Source organism: Lepidothrix coronata, unplaced genomic scaffold, assembly GCF_001604755.1.
Source record: "Lepidothrix coronata isolate B3197 unplaced genomic scaffold, Lepidothrix_coronata-1.0 Scaffold131, whole genome shotgun sequence".
Classification (NCBI taxonomy): Eukaryota; Metazoa; Chordata; class Aves; order Passeriformes; family Pipridae; genus Lepidothrix; species Lepidothrix coronata.
Genome location: NW_016690311.1, coordinates 2,537,820 through 2,553,185, shown reverse-complemented (window position 1 = coordinate 2,553,185; position 15,366 = coordinate 2,537,820). Strand labels below are relative to the sequence as shown.

Sequence of the window (15,366 nt, the reverse complement as noted above, 5' to 3'; positions counted from 1 at the left end):
TCAAAGCCCTGTGACCGCACACAGGTGGTGCCTGGAGAGCCTGACAAGAGCAGCACCTTCCCAAACAAGAGAACCCCATGTTGTTTTCCCAGGCTGCCATGACTTGGCAACTCCACTGGTCATTGGGTCCCTCCCTCTGGAAGGGAACAAAGGTTTACAAACAACGAGTATCATGCACAAGCAGCTCTGCTGAGCAAAATCACTGCAGCAGAAACCACAAATAAAGCTGAAGAGTTTTGCTTAAACAGCCAGGGGAGAGGAGGCCTCTTGTGCTCAGCTCTGCAGCAAAGATGCTGGGAAATTCAGTATAAAGCGTTTCAGGGTTTTCCAATACACAGTATTATTAGGATGAAAAGCCCTACTTGACATTCCTGCTAGGATGTCAGCTCCAGCTACAGGCAGGGAAGAAGGGAAGGGAAGGAAAGTAAAGAGAAAGAATATGTTGCCTGTGTGCAAACAAGTAAAAAGTTAGAACTGAACAGGCACAAGAACGAGACAAAAAAGTAGAACAAAGCACCTTCCACCTTGAAAACAAAAAAAAAAAAAGTGACACACACAATTGAGACACAAGTGTAGAAACAGAAGAACTGAACAAACATCAAAAAGATACATCATTGGGTTAATTTTCAGAAATTTACTCTACTAAAATGCACACAAGAGATTTATCACAAAACCAGTTGAACTCCACTGTATTTCAACAATAGGTTTATTTTAAGAAACATAACATGACATTAAGTAAAAATGCAAAATTGTGCAATTATGGCAAAATGTTTAAAAATCCACACATTTGCCCTCATAGGACTACAGTACTTCTTACTAACATACCTGAGCACTGAATGTTGGATGCCACTTCTCAACAGCCTCGCGAACAGGGAGCTCTTCGATCTCTTGTAGAACATACACTGCATGTCTGCTGCACCAAAACTGCTTTTAGTTATTCTAGAGTTTACTGATGGAATCAAGTGGAAGTTACAAAATGTTTCCTTCTAAAGTTAACTAATAATTCTGGAAAAGAGATTTACACTCACCTAAGTCCTTACAACGCTAGAAATTCATTTCATAAAGGGAAATAAACGAATGCAGAAAAAATACCAAATGGGCAAAATGTACAGATTACTGTTCAAATATTACCAGTACCTTTGGTGCAATTATTTTTTTTTTGTTTGTGCTGTGCAAGTTTACTTAAGCCTGACTCTAAAGCAAAACTTTACCAGGAATCTGACTTTCAGCAAAACGTAGAAGCGTTTAAGAATTGGCAAAATGTCACAGCTACATTACTGTCTCAACAAACTCCTCATGCAAAAGATTTAGTATATTCTACTCCCACGGCAAGTTCCAGGATTTAGCTTTCAAACACATGACAGACTTGGATCACACCCTCAGTTTGAATGGTTAAACAGAATGGAGATCTTCGTACTTTAGTGCAGATAAACAAAATTAACAAACCTACTGCAGAATTAACCACAGCATATTGTACTTCTATACATCACATGACCAGTCAACTGCTAACTCAATCCTATTTCATATTTTCAAGTAATATATTGAAATTTGTTCTACTAAATAAATATAGAAGATTGTCGAAAAGCAGCAAGAAATCTTGTAAATATTCAACCAAGCTTAAAAAAAAAAAAACAAACCAAAAACAAAAACAAAGAAACAAGGAAAAAGCTCCATAACACTTTGCAAAAAAAATGGTCTTACACACAAATGCAACACTGTCAGGGAGGGTGCTTCAGAAAGCTTGCAGCTAGAGGCCTACAACAGCGCAAAGAGAGCTAGCCAAGGACTAAGGACCATTTTAAAAATTAAATTAGTTGTACTCTTCAAAAAGCCTCTTATTCTTGGCTATGCATATATATAAAACTATCCAGAAGAGAACTAAACAAAGGAACAATACACCTCAACACTGTTGGAAAATGCAGTCTTAGCGAGAATTGCCAGATTCAGGACAAAAAGAACCACAGGTGCTCGCACTGGAGAGAAGCGTTTGGTGAATCTCCGGAAGATGAGGTATGTAATGCAAAGAGGCATTTTTGTTTTCCTTTCCATTTCACAGTTTTTTGTTTGGTTGGTTTTTTTTTCTTTTTAGACATTTTGTGCAAGAATTAAGAAATAGAACCAGGAGAGTATTTTCCTGTATTAGAAAGATTCCATTTGGGAACAGTAAGACCACATAGTAAACAAACATTATCCAAATCCTCAGCCATGCCAGGGGGATAAACAATGAGCTAAATATTTGGCTGACTGAAATGTCAGCTGTTAAGTCAGATAGTGGTAAGCACTTTCAGCCAGTGATGGCCAGTGCCATGTGAAGTTAACTGGTTTACTTAGATCAGTTGGAGAAAATAGGAAAGAGTAAGATAACTTACAGCTCTGCAAAAATTAACAAATTAAACCTGGCAAATTACAGCTGATACAAGTTTTAGAATTCATCTTTTCCCTTTTAAATCCAGTTTTCACTACTGAAGTGGAGGCTGAACTTTGAACTTATTTACTTCTTAAAAATAAGCTAAAAAATAACAGAAAGTGTTGTAATACATTGGATCCTTATTCTGTATTTCCTCTAAGAGTATTTAAGCCATGGACATTTATTGTCAATTTTGCTTTAATACACTGGATAATGATGACAGCTCAGTAGTGCAATTTTTCACATTATAGATCAGAATGGAAGAGAAGATATTTGAGGGCTTGACTGCGGAGAGAGAAGAAAAACAACTTGTGAAGTTAAGCCACACTTTTCCAAATCACTGGAGCACATGCCAACTCTGCACACAGCACTGTACTTTAGTGGAGACAGAATGAACACTCCACACAAAAAGAAAAAATAAAAGAGAACCAATATTATTAAGGCCATATCCTGTCACCATTCTGTGCAAGAATACCACTGCAGTAAAAATGTTATGTTAGAAAAGACAATCTGATGACAGGACAGGGCCCGAAGACAGACACACACTCCATGAAAAATAACAGGCTGTCTTAAACAGTAGCAGAAGGCTGGCCCATTTCAGACAAACAAGTATTAAAAATGTACTAGCACCATCAACTTTTGGGTTAAAGCCCTTTATGGGATGAAAAAAAGGTTTTAATCAGTGTTAAAAAAAAAAAAATGTTTTTACAGCACTACATCTACGTGGCAAAAAACAGGTGTGGGATTTTTTTTCCCCCACTATCATTAAGCTCAATTTTAACAAAAGTCCACAGACAACAAGTGGTACAACAATATGAACAGGCCTCCATCCGGGGCTAAAGTACTCCACAATCCAGTTCTGACTGAGCTTTTCTCCCAAATTGTAGTGCACAAACAAATCACGAACATCTCAGAGGACTTCAAAAACAGTACAAAAAGAACAGATCATCATGAATCAGGATCTACCATTCCTATGTACTTTCAATCTAAAGTAAAAAAAAAAAAAAAAGCAACAAAACTTAGTGATATTGCCTCAAATTTTACCCGTATTAAAAAAAAAGAGAAAAAAAGAAAAGTCACTTCAACACATCTTGGACATCCTTAACTACTAATGCTAGATTTTCTTTCATTGTAGTGCATAGTTATCCTGGCTCTTCCACTTAATTTGCTTTTACCACCAAAACACCCCTCTAGTATGACATGATTAAGTGTTTACCAGAAAAAAAATGCTGATAATTGCACTTTGTAACCTCCTTCTCATTTCCCAGGAAGATATCAGTAAATATGAAACTGAACCAGCAATTCCCTCCCCAGACTGCAACCTTTAAAGAGCACCCATCCCCACAGACAAAAAACTGTCTGTGTCAGCTTACAATAAATACTGACAGAACTTCTTTGTTTTCTTTTAAGACATGTTTTCTCTAGCATCAAATTACCACTGAAATCACTAAGGCCTGTTACCGAAAAAAAAAAAAAAAAAAGAAGAAATTTAAATAACTTTCTGAAGACACTGCGGATACAATTTAGCAACAACACATTCAAAATGCCGGCCTAGATCCCAGAGCTTGTCTGGAGTCTCATATACTTTCTGCCACTGGTCAGTAACCTCATCGTACTGGTAGAGAGAATTCTTCCTGCTGGTTCTGAAAACGTGTTCTTCAACAGTGACTTGAGTAGCTCTGACAAACAGATGGAGTTTGTTTTTGAGGAGTACGAGTTTTATGTACGGATTAATGGACTGGTCACACGGGAAGTCTTTTTTTCGAGTCCACTTGTTCTGCTCGATGTCGTAGGCCTCCACGGTGAACATGCGCTGGTGGTTCCCACAGGTCCCAGCTATGTAGTAGATGGAGTCGTTGTACACCGTCGCCAAGCCTTGGAGTCTAGGCACAGTCATTGGGGTCAGAAATCCCCAGTAATCCTTCTGAGGATCGTAGCAGAGAAAAAATTCCCCTGAAAAGAGAGAGGAAAAATAAAACATAACTTATGCTTCGTTTCCAGACCACCATCAAGCTTTCAGGTGCTTTCTTCCACAGACAGAAATGCTCTTCCCATAACAAACACTCACTCCCAGCACCATCACCTGCTTTCCTTCAAGTGCATTACAACTACATTAACATCATGAATAAAAACTACTTTGAGTTTCTCTTCCAGTGGTAGAAAAGGAAATTTGAAGCTCATCAAACCCACAATGTTTTACATATTTCCTAGCTACCCTTTATTCCTTCTAAACCATGCTTATTAATTTGGGACAAAACCTTTCAAGACTGCAGTCTTGAAATGTCTGAAGTACATTTGTTTCACTCTTTAACATCTTCAAAACATGTCACCTTACAGACTGGGGAGTCTCAGAATTCAGTGCTTAAAGCTGCCAAACCTGAGCAAATAACTGTGCTTTGTACTTCACACAGATCTTGAAGCTACTCATATGAGGTGGTCAAGTTACACATTTAGGCTGATTTGCTTAAAAGGAGGCCAGGTGAATCCCTGCATGAAAGTACTGATTCATTGTTAGCTTTGTGATGAGGTCATAAAACACCTCTGCTGTTCACTGCTCAGGGCAGCATAATGGAAGTTCAGCATTCCTTTTTAACCACCTAAAGTCTCTTTGACCCAAGAGAGAGAGAGACATTGAGAGAACTTGTGAACATAACAGAATCATTTAAAGCCACAACCAACAAGAGTCAAACCTGATAAAGAAACAATGGAAAAAAACTCTCTGTAAATCACATGAAAGCCCAGGAATGTAAAGTCAAGAAATCAGGTTGACTTTCTCTGGTAAATAACAAGGACCTTACAGTATTCCCTATTCTGTTTCTTTCCTGTGGTTCAGCTTTGTATGGACAGTGACCCAAAGAGGGAACCGGTATGGATGCAAGAACCCAGCTTCTACAGGTGTTTACAGAGGTGGTAACTGAGACACCTCCTCCTCTTCCTTTCTTTCTTTCCACTTCCTGGGCCTCTTACCACAGCCCCACAGACCAGTCTCAGCACTTTTCAGAGTAGGCTGTGTACGGCTCACACACACACTCAAATACATATTTTATGTAAGATCTCCATAAGTAAAATAAAGGGAAGAATAAATTATTTGATCCATTGCCATAATGATCTTTTTTATTCATTTAAGAATCAATATCTAATACACCAATAAGTCTGATCACTTACCAGAAGGAAGGATGTAAAGGCAGTACTGTAATTACTGACCAAAGAAACAGAGCTAATTAAGAATGACAATTTATCTCTTTCTAGTTACTAGAATGATTTCAGAAAGCAGGGCAGGGCAGGAAACAAAGACCTACAGTGGTTAATTGACTTTTACAAGTCACCAAAAACACAGACACCAGGAATTCCCACAGCTTTAGCCCAGTAAAATGTAAAATGCTTTTTCATGGGACAGTATCTTTTCTTCAACACTAGCACATTTCACCCAGGTAAAGACTTAATACAGAATTTTCACAGAAACGTTTTATACTGTTGACTTAGAACACCAAAACTGCCATTTGTGCAATAACTCAACACAACTTACTGACACGTTTCCAGGGCATGAGAATTCAACCTCCTTCTTTCTTGCCCACTGCTCTCCCTAGTTTTCCCCCACCCCAGTGCCCCAGGGGTTTTTCCAAGGTGCTTAAGAGAGCACAGAGATTGAAAACTCCCCCCTTCCAACAAAATGCCACAGTCAGCCAAACCACCTTACCCTGTAAAACATAGATGTTATCCTTATATTCCACAGCACTGTGAAACTCCATTGCCACGGGCATGGGACAGACAGCTGTCCAGCAGTTCTCCCGGCTGTCGTAGCACTCCACAGACTTGAGGGAGTTCCTGCCATCTCCTTCATAGACTCTGCCCCCAATGGCATACAGCTTTCCACAGCAGTGAACCAGCTTGCAGCCTATCCTGGCTCGCAGCAAAGGAGCTTTTGGAAGCCACCTGTTGCCAGAGTGATCGTACATCCAGAAATCACTCTCCGCTCTGTGGTCGATGGAGACCTCGCTGCTGCTTGGTCTGTAACCACCCGCAATATAAATATCGTTATCAGGAGACACGAGAATTCCGACCTCCCTCAAGTCATTTGGTGGCTTGCATAGTTTAAACACTCTCCCTGTGACCGAATCGAAACAAGGCACTGTTTGCTTCTTTCCTGAGTGTTTGTGGGCAGCATCAAAGCATATGATCATTTCAGAAGCAGTCATTCCAAGCCGTTGTGTGTAGCCATTGGCACTGGGTTGTCCCTTTTGTACACAGCTTTTGGCCATCGCCTGTGCAAACATGGGAGGGATTTTCTCTAAAAATGTCTCTTCCAACAGAGGCATACGGATGCATTTGGCAAATATTTCTGGAAGGTGCACTTCTCTCTTATTTTGTTCATGCTCAAACCACCTTATAATGCTGTCATAAACGTGTTCTTCTTTGTCTACATTTAAATCATCACTGTTGAGGATACTTATCAGTTGGTCTTTCCTCAACTGAAGAAACTCCTGCTCTTTGGTGACACTCAGAAACTTTTTACGAATGTAGTCTTGTGACCTGTCCTTGAGTTCCTGATGACCGTAGTGATCAGCGAAGATAAACACCCCGATGGAGTTCTGTGGGTCCAAGTGACTAATCATGTATTTAGCACACTGGTCTTGTATGGAAGGGATCTGGAAGATACTGGCTGCAGTGAACAAAGCTTGGACGTTGGCCTCTGTCAGCACTACTCTGGAGGTATATGCATAGTTCAACACTAAATGCATTGACTCTGCTTCCACACCAACTATCCGAACTTCCTTCTGGGTGCTCTCGGTAAGGCCGCTCGTGAACATCGATCTGCAGGGGAAACACATTCAGCAGTTTATCTGCAATTACCTCCTAACTACTGGTATGAAATTAAATTGCACTTTACAGCTGATCCCAGTGCACTTGTCTTCACATCAGCCCAAATACATTTATTACAGGTGCTACATTTAGGTACCCACACAGGACAGTTTAAGGCTGTCTGAACTGTCTGACAGTTCTAGACTGGCTGAAACAAAAGCAGTGAGCTGGAACTTCTTGCCTAATTATCTCACTAACCCCATGTTAAAATTCACTGAGTTTACAAGCAAAGCTCTTGACATACCATCCTGAGTTTTAGCACTCAACTTTCAACAAGTTGTTTCATGTGCATACTCCAGAATGTTAAAATATGTAACTTTAAAAGAAAACAATTGGAGGCAGTTTTGTTTGTTTTACAATTGTGTGACATTTTCTCCAATAAGACTTTCCTTGACACACAGACACTGATAATTCATTGACCTTAAGAGAACAATAATATTTACTTGCTAGGATCTATAATTACACAGAATATTAGTATAGGTGCAGGGTTTTTTAATTTTCATTTAACAGAAATAAGCTCTAATTGTGTTTTGATTACCACTAGAGCAATGGACTGTCATACCTGAAATAAGGACTGATTGCAGCAAGAACATTCCTGTGACAAGAGAATGTTTTCCCATGATCCACTTCCACCACAATATCTGTCAGCTGTCCTTCATCATACATGGTCTTCAGCTGTTGCAGGATACTACAGGCATGGAAGGGGTCCATTCCACTGCTGACTGGGTTTGAGGGAGGAATTCCGTTCAGTGTTTGTGAAAACTGACTTGGTTCTATAAAGCAAAATCAAAACCGTTTAACAAAAAACAACCACCAACAACAACTAAAAAGAACAACCTTCAAAAAAATTACCACATGCCAAATAACCCCATGCATGACCAAGAATGAGCACAAATTTGTTCCATAGTTCCTCAGTGTCAACATCCATCAACAGCAAGTCTAACATTTTCAGGGGTAAATATATATATTATTTTTTCTTTTCACAATGTAGATGTCAGTTGCCATTAACCCATAAAATTATATTCATTAATGTTAAGGAAAATAATACAAATATTTCATATTTATGACACTTCACTGGGGATTAGGGAAATCAAGTCAAGAATCACAATGCTTATTGACTTATAAAATGAAAAAAACAAGGAACACAGAGGAATAAAATAAGTCCACAACCTACCCCACCATTACACAAGTCTGTATGTAAATATTTAACTTCACACCGAAACAGGAACTGCCTCCTGCCTTACACAAGTGATGGTTTGAGCACAGACTCATGAAGAAACAGCCCTACAATAAGTATACTGGGCAACAAACTTAAACTCACATAAATTTGTGTCTACAGTTACATGCTTTTCTCTATAAATAAAATACAATTATCATTTAAAATTGCCCAGGTGTGAAGGAGTTCACGTATCACTGTGGAAACGTATTTAGTGGAGCATATGCTGCTAAACAACATGTGATAAGCCTAATGAAGTAAATCCCAAAGTGAAAATTGAGCAATAGCTCGAGCACAAAAATCCGTTTCGTAATAGCGACAAAATTTTTACGCAACAACAACAACAACAAAGGAAAGCCCAAAAGAAAAACATTAGGTGGCAAGAGCTGCAAATCAGGTAAAGCTGCTGACTTGCAACAGAGAGAGCTTCCAATGAAATTTGGGAGGCACAAAGGGGCAACGAGGAGAGAGACCAGCAATGATGAATGGGAGATTTAAACTCTAACTTGTGGTGATACACAGCTGCTGCAATTTCTCTTATGCAGAATTCAGACACAGCTTCCAGCACAGCCACAATAAACCAGGAGGGATCTGCTGTTGGGCACCCATTTCCCACAGCAGCACTGAGGCCAAACATCATCAGTGTCTCTTCAAAGTATCGTCAGAAAAAGTCTCCAAAACATTTGTTTATTTCTTTTTTTTTTTTTTCAAACAAACCGGTAAATAGTTAAAGGTAAAATCTACAACCGGAGAATTTCCTTATCCTTACTGATAATTTCAATGTTTCCAATATTTGAAACTAACCAATCATTAGAGAGGAGGAGAATTCCTACTTGTTAAAAAACAATGTTAATCACTAGTTGCAAGTAAATAACACTTTGCTAGGTCACTTCCAAAGCGTCCTACCTAGCAAAGCTACAAGAAAACTCTGATGCATTTACTGTTGCACAAGAGTTTCAGTTACTTTCTAACAGCGAAAAAGATGCAAAATTGTTCTTCTCTGACCGTGCTAGTCACTCAGGCAACGAGCTCGTTATCAGGGCAGCTTCCAGTGCTGGGAACACTCACCCTTGTATTCCAGTTTTTCTATTTAATCCTTGACACGTTACAGCTTTCACCCCATAAAACCTCCCCAGTCGCTTTGATCAACTTCATTTTCTCCCTCCCACCCCAAGCGCCTTTTTTCCTCTACTAACACTCCTCTCGCTCGCACCTCAAAATTTTAACTCTGCCCCTCACGAACATCACCCCAAAACACTCTACATTAATTTATGAGTCGCTCCTTCTCTCCCCACACACCCATTTTCACAGAAGCCTTTCACCAACCCCAGCTGAACTCGCCTCATACCGCGGGGGGGGTCTCTCACAGAACCCCTCCCCGCTCCCCTCATACAGCACAGCCCCTCACACACACCCTTTCCTCTCACAGCATTCTCCTCCGCCCCTACACCCCTCACCCCGGGACCCCTCACAGCCCCCCCATCCCGCACACCCTCACACGGTGCTCCCCCTCCAGCACAGGCCCAAACCCCCTCACCGCCGCCCCCACATACCCCTCACCACACAGGCCCCGACACCCCTCCCCGGGCTCCCCCCGCCGCCCCGCACAGACCTCCCAGCGCTGCCATCCTGGGCCCCGCTCGGGCAGCGGCTCCGGGGGCGGCCCGGCAGGAAATGTCACCGCGCCGCTTCCCCGCCGGCACCGCGCGCACCCCGCAGCATCGGCTGCACCGATTGGCCGTCGCCCCCGCCACCTGCCGGGAAATGTAGTGCGGGCCCGCCGCCCGCGGCGCGCGAAGCATGCCGGGAGTTGTAGTCCCTCCCGGGCGGGATGCCTGGGAGTTGTAGTTCCCTAGGGGGCGGGCTCTGCCCGTCGCGTAGCAACGAGGCGGCGCCTCCGGGCGAGCCGCCATTTTGGGCCCTGGGGCAGGGATGTGGGGGCACCTCCAGCGCCTTGTTCCGGAATGTTGGAGCCTGTTCCCTGCTGACCGGCTGAAATAGCCTCTCCACGTAAATAAATTATCCTCCAATTCCTGCAATTCTTCTGTCCACGCTGAGTTGCAGCTCCTGGGGCAAACCCTTCCAAAGAGGAGTGAAGGTGTCACTCAGAGATGGCTGCCTAGCAGGTTGGGCAGAGCTGCCACCACCATCACTGATGAAAAGGGGAAAAGAAAATACCTGCAAACGTCCTAATGCTGCAAGGATGCAATGAGGGGCAAGGCAGTGACTGGATGTGAGAACCAGAGCTGTGTGAGGCTGAATTGACCTTTAATGAAAACCAATAATCAGCTGCTTAGTCTGAAAGCTCGTCATGCCAGGAATATTCTTTATTTCCCCGGGGTTTGTTCCCCCAACACGCTGTGGGCGGTCACGCAGCCGTACCCATCCCACAGAGAGCAGCTGAACAACTCCAGCACACAAGCGACCATTTTGTAGCCCATGACCTTTAATATCAAAAGCACATTTCTCTCTCCATCCCAGGGGTCAAGGGGATGATAGTCACCAGCTTTTGCAGTTTTCTGCAGCAATTAGCCACTGGTCTCCTTCTTGGGGACTGAGACATTGTCAGACATTTGCCGTGGAAGAGGTTTGGGTTTGTTTTTTTTCTGTGCAAAATCAACAAAAGAATTAAATAAAGGAAGCATTGCGAAGTCCTGTATATTTCTGTGGGTTTACTCAGAGCAGATTTAATGCAATTTCACAGCTTTTAGCTGGAAAGTTTTGCTAGAGAAAATAAACGCAAACAAAACCAATTTAAATAATATTTTTAAAACAAACTCCCCTTTAGCCCTCAGAAATAGTAGCCTCCATACTTGAACAGTGCTGTAAAGCAGACGAATTTAAAGGCAGTGCCATCTGACTGGGTTTGCTTTCACTTGCAAGGCACAGCCTTCCCCTCGCTCAGCAATTATCAGCAGTGTCCAGGCTGCTGTCCATGATAATGCTGTGTAACTCAGGGGTGATGGAGGCCCTGATGAAAGGAGGTGTAAAAGAAAATAGAACTTCACGTCTGCAAATCGATTCTGCAGTTTTCCAATTTCCCCATTCGGCAGCGGCACGGCCTGTGAAATTGTCCCTAGAAATATAAAATGAAGGGCTGGAGAATTCCTCCACTCTTGCCTTTTAGCAAATGACATTGCCTGATACAGTTCATTTCCTTCGGCGTGGGCGCGTGGGCCGGGCTGGATGAGTGTTCAAAATGCAGAAGTCAAATGTAGAATGTTTTTTAATACAGATCCCACACTGAACAAGCCCTTTGGAGCACAAGCTTTTCTCGAAATAGCTTATCTTTGTATGTTTTCTGGTGGAGCAAATAAATTGCCATACAAATAGGTTTAGATGTGCTTTAAGAGGCTTCAGTAGCAGGATTTTCACTTGGACTGAAGCCTTTCTCAAGTGTAATAACACCATCACCCCCTCCCCTCTATGGAAACCTCCATTAGAACTCCCAAGCACTCAGAGGGTGTAGAACTGAGAAGCATTCCCATGGAAGTCCAGGGATCTGGATTTCCCCCCCAGCTCTGCATATTATTCACTGGATTTCTGAAGGGCAGAGTGAGACGTGTTGTCTGTGCAAGTTGCTCTGAAATCCGTGGAAGTCACACCCCATGTTAAAGCTTCATATGACAAATGGCAATTGCATTACACACAAATATTTCTGGTTTTCAGAAATTACAAGACGCTTGAAGAGTTCCATCTCCCTTTCCTTCTGATGCATCCTTCTCTCTCCTGACATTGTTTAGTCAGGGAAGCAACAAAGGCCCATATTTAGTGTAGAAGTAAGAAAATTGGGCTTTCAGCTTGGTGCTGCTACTAATTTACTGCATGCTGTTGATCAAGTTATTTGATTTCATGGATTTGGGCTTGCCAGAAGACAACAGGGAGCTGTGAATAGATTTATTCATATAAATTCCTTTATCTTGTAATATTTTTTTTATATATTTTAATAATTTTTGGTTGTTTTTTTTTTTAATTTTTCTGGTCAGCAAAACACTGAAACTGTTGGTACCATTTTCAGATTTTGCAAGAATTTGAAATCCTTGTTATTGAGGGACTGGGATGCTTGCACTTATGCTTTAATTTCACACCTAATTTATCATTCCTGAAGATAAAGCTTGAAAACATATAGCTGAAAACACTTGGTAGAGAAATTTTCCCGCTTGATATTCCAAAGGTTCAAAATAAAAGTTAAGTAATATTGACTGATAAGAAATACAGAGTCCATGTCTGTCTTTCATAAGTGACTAGAAACATTGCCCCCCTTATGAACTCAGAACTGGCACTGCATGTTCTGGGATTCCTGCCTTCAGAATAAAGAATGTCTTTGTCATGAGCCCAAGAAAGAAAAGAGTGAAAGGAAAAAGTTTCAGGACAAAATACAAACTTTTTCAGATATTTGAGAACTTGAAAGATAGCAGAGAAAGGAAGGGCCAGCCTACTCACACACACACACCATATAGCCCAAATGGAGGAAACTAAGGGCTGCAGAAGCTTGACAAGACTTTAGAGTTTTTCATGGAAACATTAGAAAGGTGGCATTTTTCATAACTCCCGAGTTTACAAAAAAAACCCAAACAAACCCAAACCAAAGCCCAAACAAAAAAACCAACCCAACAAAACCCACAAAAACAAAACCAAACAAACAAAAGAACAAAAAAACCCCACCAAAATAACCTCACAATAATTTCCGGTAAAATTGTTTAACTATAAAATTTAAATACAAGACTACTAAAAAAAGTAACATTACTTGCTATCTCTCAAGTATGTCTCAATTACTATTTACTATTCTTGAGTTACATGTACCTGTTAATTTGTGCTGTGACTCTGTGAGGAGTAATAGAGCTGATGCAGCTTCACTCCCAAAACCCCTCATATTTTAATTGGAAAAATCTTGGTATTCACTGTGGAACAATCTAACCTTGAAAAACAATCTTTTACCAGTTGGTCTTTAATGCATAAAACACTGCTCATTTTCTGCAATTCTGTCACCAAGGGGCACATTAATTTAGTTGCACAATAATTTAATACATCGATCCATTGATTGAAGCAGAGAGGTTTTTGTTTAGCGGTTCCAAGAAATCCACACATTTCTTGCAGAATCCGTAAAAAGACAGTTCTGGCTCTGGTTTAAGTAGGGGAATTGCGGATCATTAGGGAAAGTTGCCCTTCAAAGCCGATCGATCCCGCCACACTGAGCACAGTGGGCATTACATCAGAAGAGAGGGAAGAGTGGCAGGGGGCAATTAATGGGGCAGATATGGGAGTGCCTTTCCTGATTACCCCATACCAGACAGTGGATTTGGCCTTGCTGAGCCAGGCTGGTAGAAACAAGAACCCCGATGAGATATGGCTCTGTTAATGTCAAGAAGTGCCACTTCCGAGCAGCAGGAGCAACTTTATTGGAGCCATCTGTTGTTTTGGAAGACACGTGTGCGCACACACCCCCCCACTTCCTCCTCCCAAAGCATTTAACCTTTCTCTTAGGGCTGAAATCGCACAGCTAATCCCTCCTTAATCTCGGAATGAAGGGCTCTGATGTTGTCAACGAGTCCCGGCAGCTACTGAAAATCGAGGGTACTGGAGTCGTTTGGGTGATGTGACAGTGATGCATCCTGGAGCAGCCACTTGAGAACAAAATGCCCATTCATCCACTGTCAAAATAAAGTTTGGCAAGAGCAGTGTGTGATTGCTGGGAGCCTGACAGAGAAGGCTGGGGAACCTGTGTAGAGGTGAGAAATCTGCACTCTGCCGGATCTCACTGCTCTGCCCAACACAGGGAGAAGGGAAAGGCAGCTGAGTTTGGTCCCGGTGGAAACCTTATTTTTCAGCAGGTATAACCCAATAGCCATCTCAAAGGAAACAGCCCTGTTTCAGTTACAGTAGAGTGTGAGCTCTGTCCTGACTTGTCAAGTCTCTAGTGGTACTTCTGTGATGATTCTTCCTTAACACACCAGAACCCTCAAGCTTCTCGTGGCTGTGTTAGAGGTGTGCACCAGAGCCCAGGCTGCCAACAGAAAATGTGGCACTGCTGAGCATCCACCAAGACTGAATTAGCTCCAGCTTCTTTGCAGGTAACCTATTTCTGTTGGTATTTCATGCACATCTGTGCGTGTTTTATTTATTATTCCTAAAAGTGGGGTTTAAAAGCTCCATTTAAGAAATTACCAGCTTCCCAGCTCTTTGGAACAAACACTGCATATAAGATCCAGAGTCCACAGAATCCCTCTTACCAGTAAACATGACCCATATCCTTCAGGTTTCTTGGTCACTGTAAAATAAACCACACAGGAAGGAGAAATTATGCCCCATCCAGAGTGGGAAGAGGCATGTTTCTGTCCTTGTCTCCAGTATTTGAACAAGTGGTTCCATCTCATCTCCAGATTCTTCTGGCTACTTCCTGTCTACTTCCAGAGGGCCTGGATCAAACAGACCTTTGCAATGATAGAAGAGGTAACATCAGAGAAGAACAAGGACTTCTTGCTGCTGTTTCTTTCCTCCATCCATATTTACTTCTACCTACGTGTGTGTGTGTTATTAAAACTCTGCATTTTACATGGGCAAACCCATACTGGCCTCCACAGAAATATGTCACTGGTGGCCTGACCAGCTCCGGCAATTAAGAGCTGGGACTTTAAGGCACTGATGTAGTTGCAAACTGATCCCAGTGTGGTCAGAATGTGATTCAGCTCTGGGAAAGGTGCAGGCCCTTCCCAAAGAGCACAGATGGGAAGAGAAAGGGGAGAGCAAAAAATAGACTGCCATTTCTGCCTGGAACAAGCCAAGAGGGTTAAGAGCAAAGTAGTTTTCCTTTTTAGTTTTAGGAGACAGCAAAGCTGCAACCTCATTTGTTTCTTTTTAGGGAGCATACAGCAAACTTGAATCA

At 41.9% G+C, this 15,366-nt stretch overlaps 1 protein-coding gene across 1 annotated transcript; it reads right to left on the bottom strand.

Annotated features, from left to right (window-relative positions):
* Positions 1 to 683: 683 nt before the first annotated feature.
* KBTBD8 (kelch repeat and BTB domain containing 8) lies at positions 684 to 10,176 on the bottom strand. Its single transcript, XM_017826902.1, has 4 exons — positions 10,096 to 10,176; positions 7,830 to 8,040; positions 6,105 to 7,219; positions 684 to 4,360 (listed from the first exon to the last, which is right to left on the bottom strand). The coding sequence occupies exons 1-4, from the start codon at positions 10,109 to 10,111 to the stop codon at positions 3,897 to 3,899; spliced, it is 1,806 nt and encodes a 601-aa protein (XP_017682391.1). The 5' UTR covers positions 10,112 to 10,176; the 3' UTR covers positions 684 to 3,896.
* Between the last annotated feature and the right edge of the window lie 5,190 nt (positions 10,177 to 15,366).

Coding starts and splice junctions, on each gene's coding strand:
- KBTBD8 (XM_017826902.1), bottom strand. Junction 7,220..7,829: donor GCAATCAGTCCTTATTTCAG/GTATGACAGTCC, acceptor TTTCCCCTGCAG/ATCGATGTTCACGAGCGGCC. Junction 4,361..6,104: donor TAACATCTATGTTTTACAGG/GTAAGGTGGTTT, acceptor CTCTCTTTTCAG/GGGAATTTTTTCTCTGCTAC.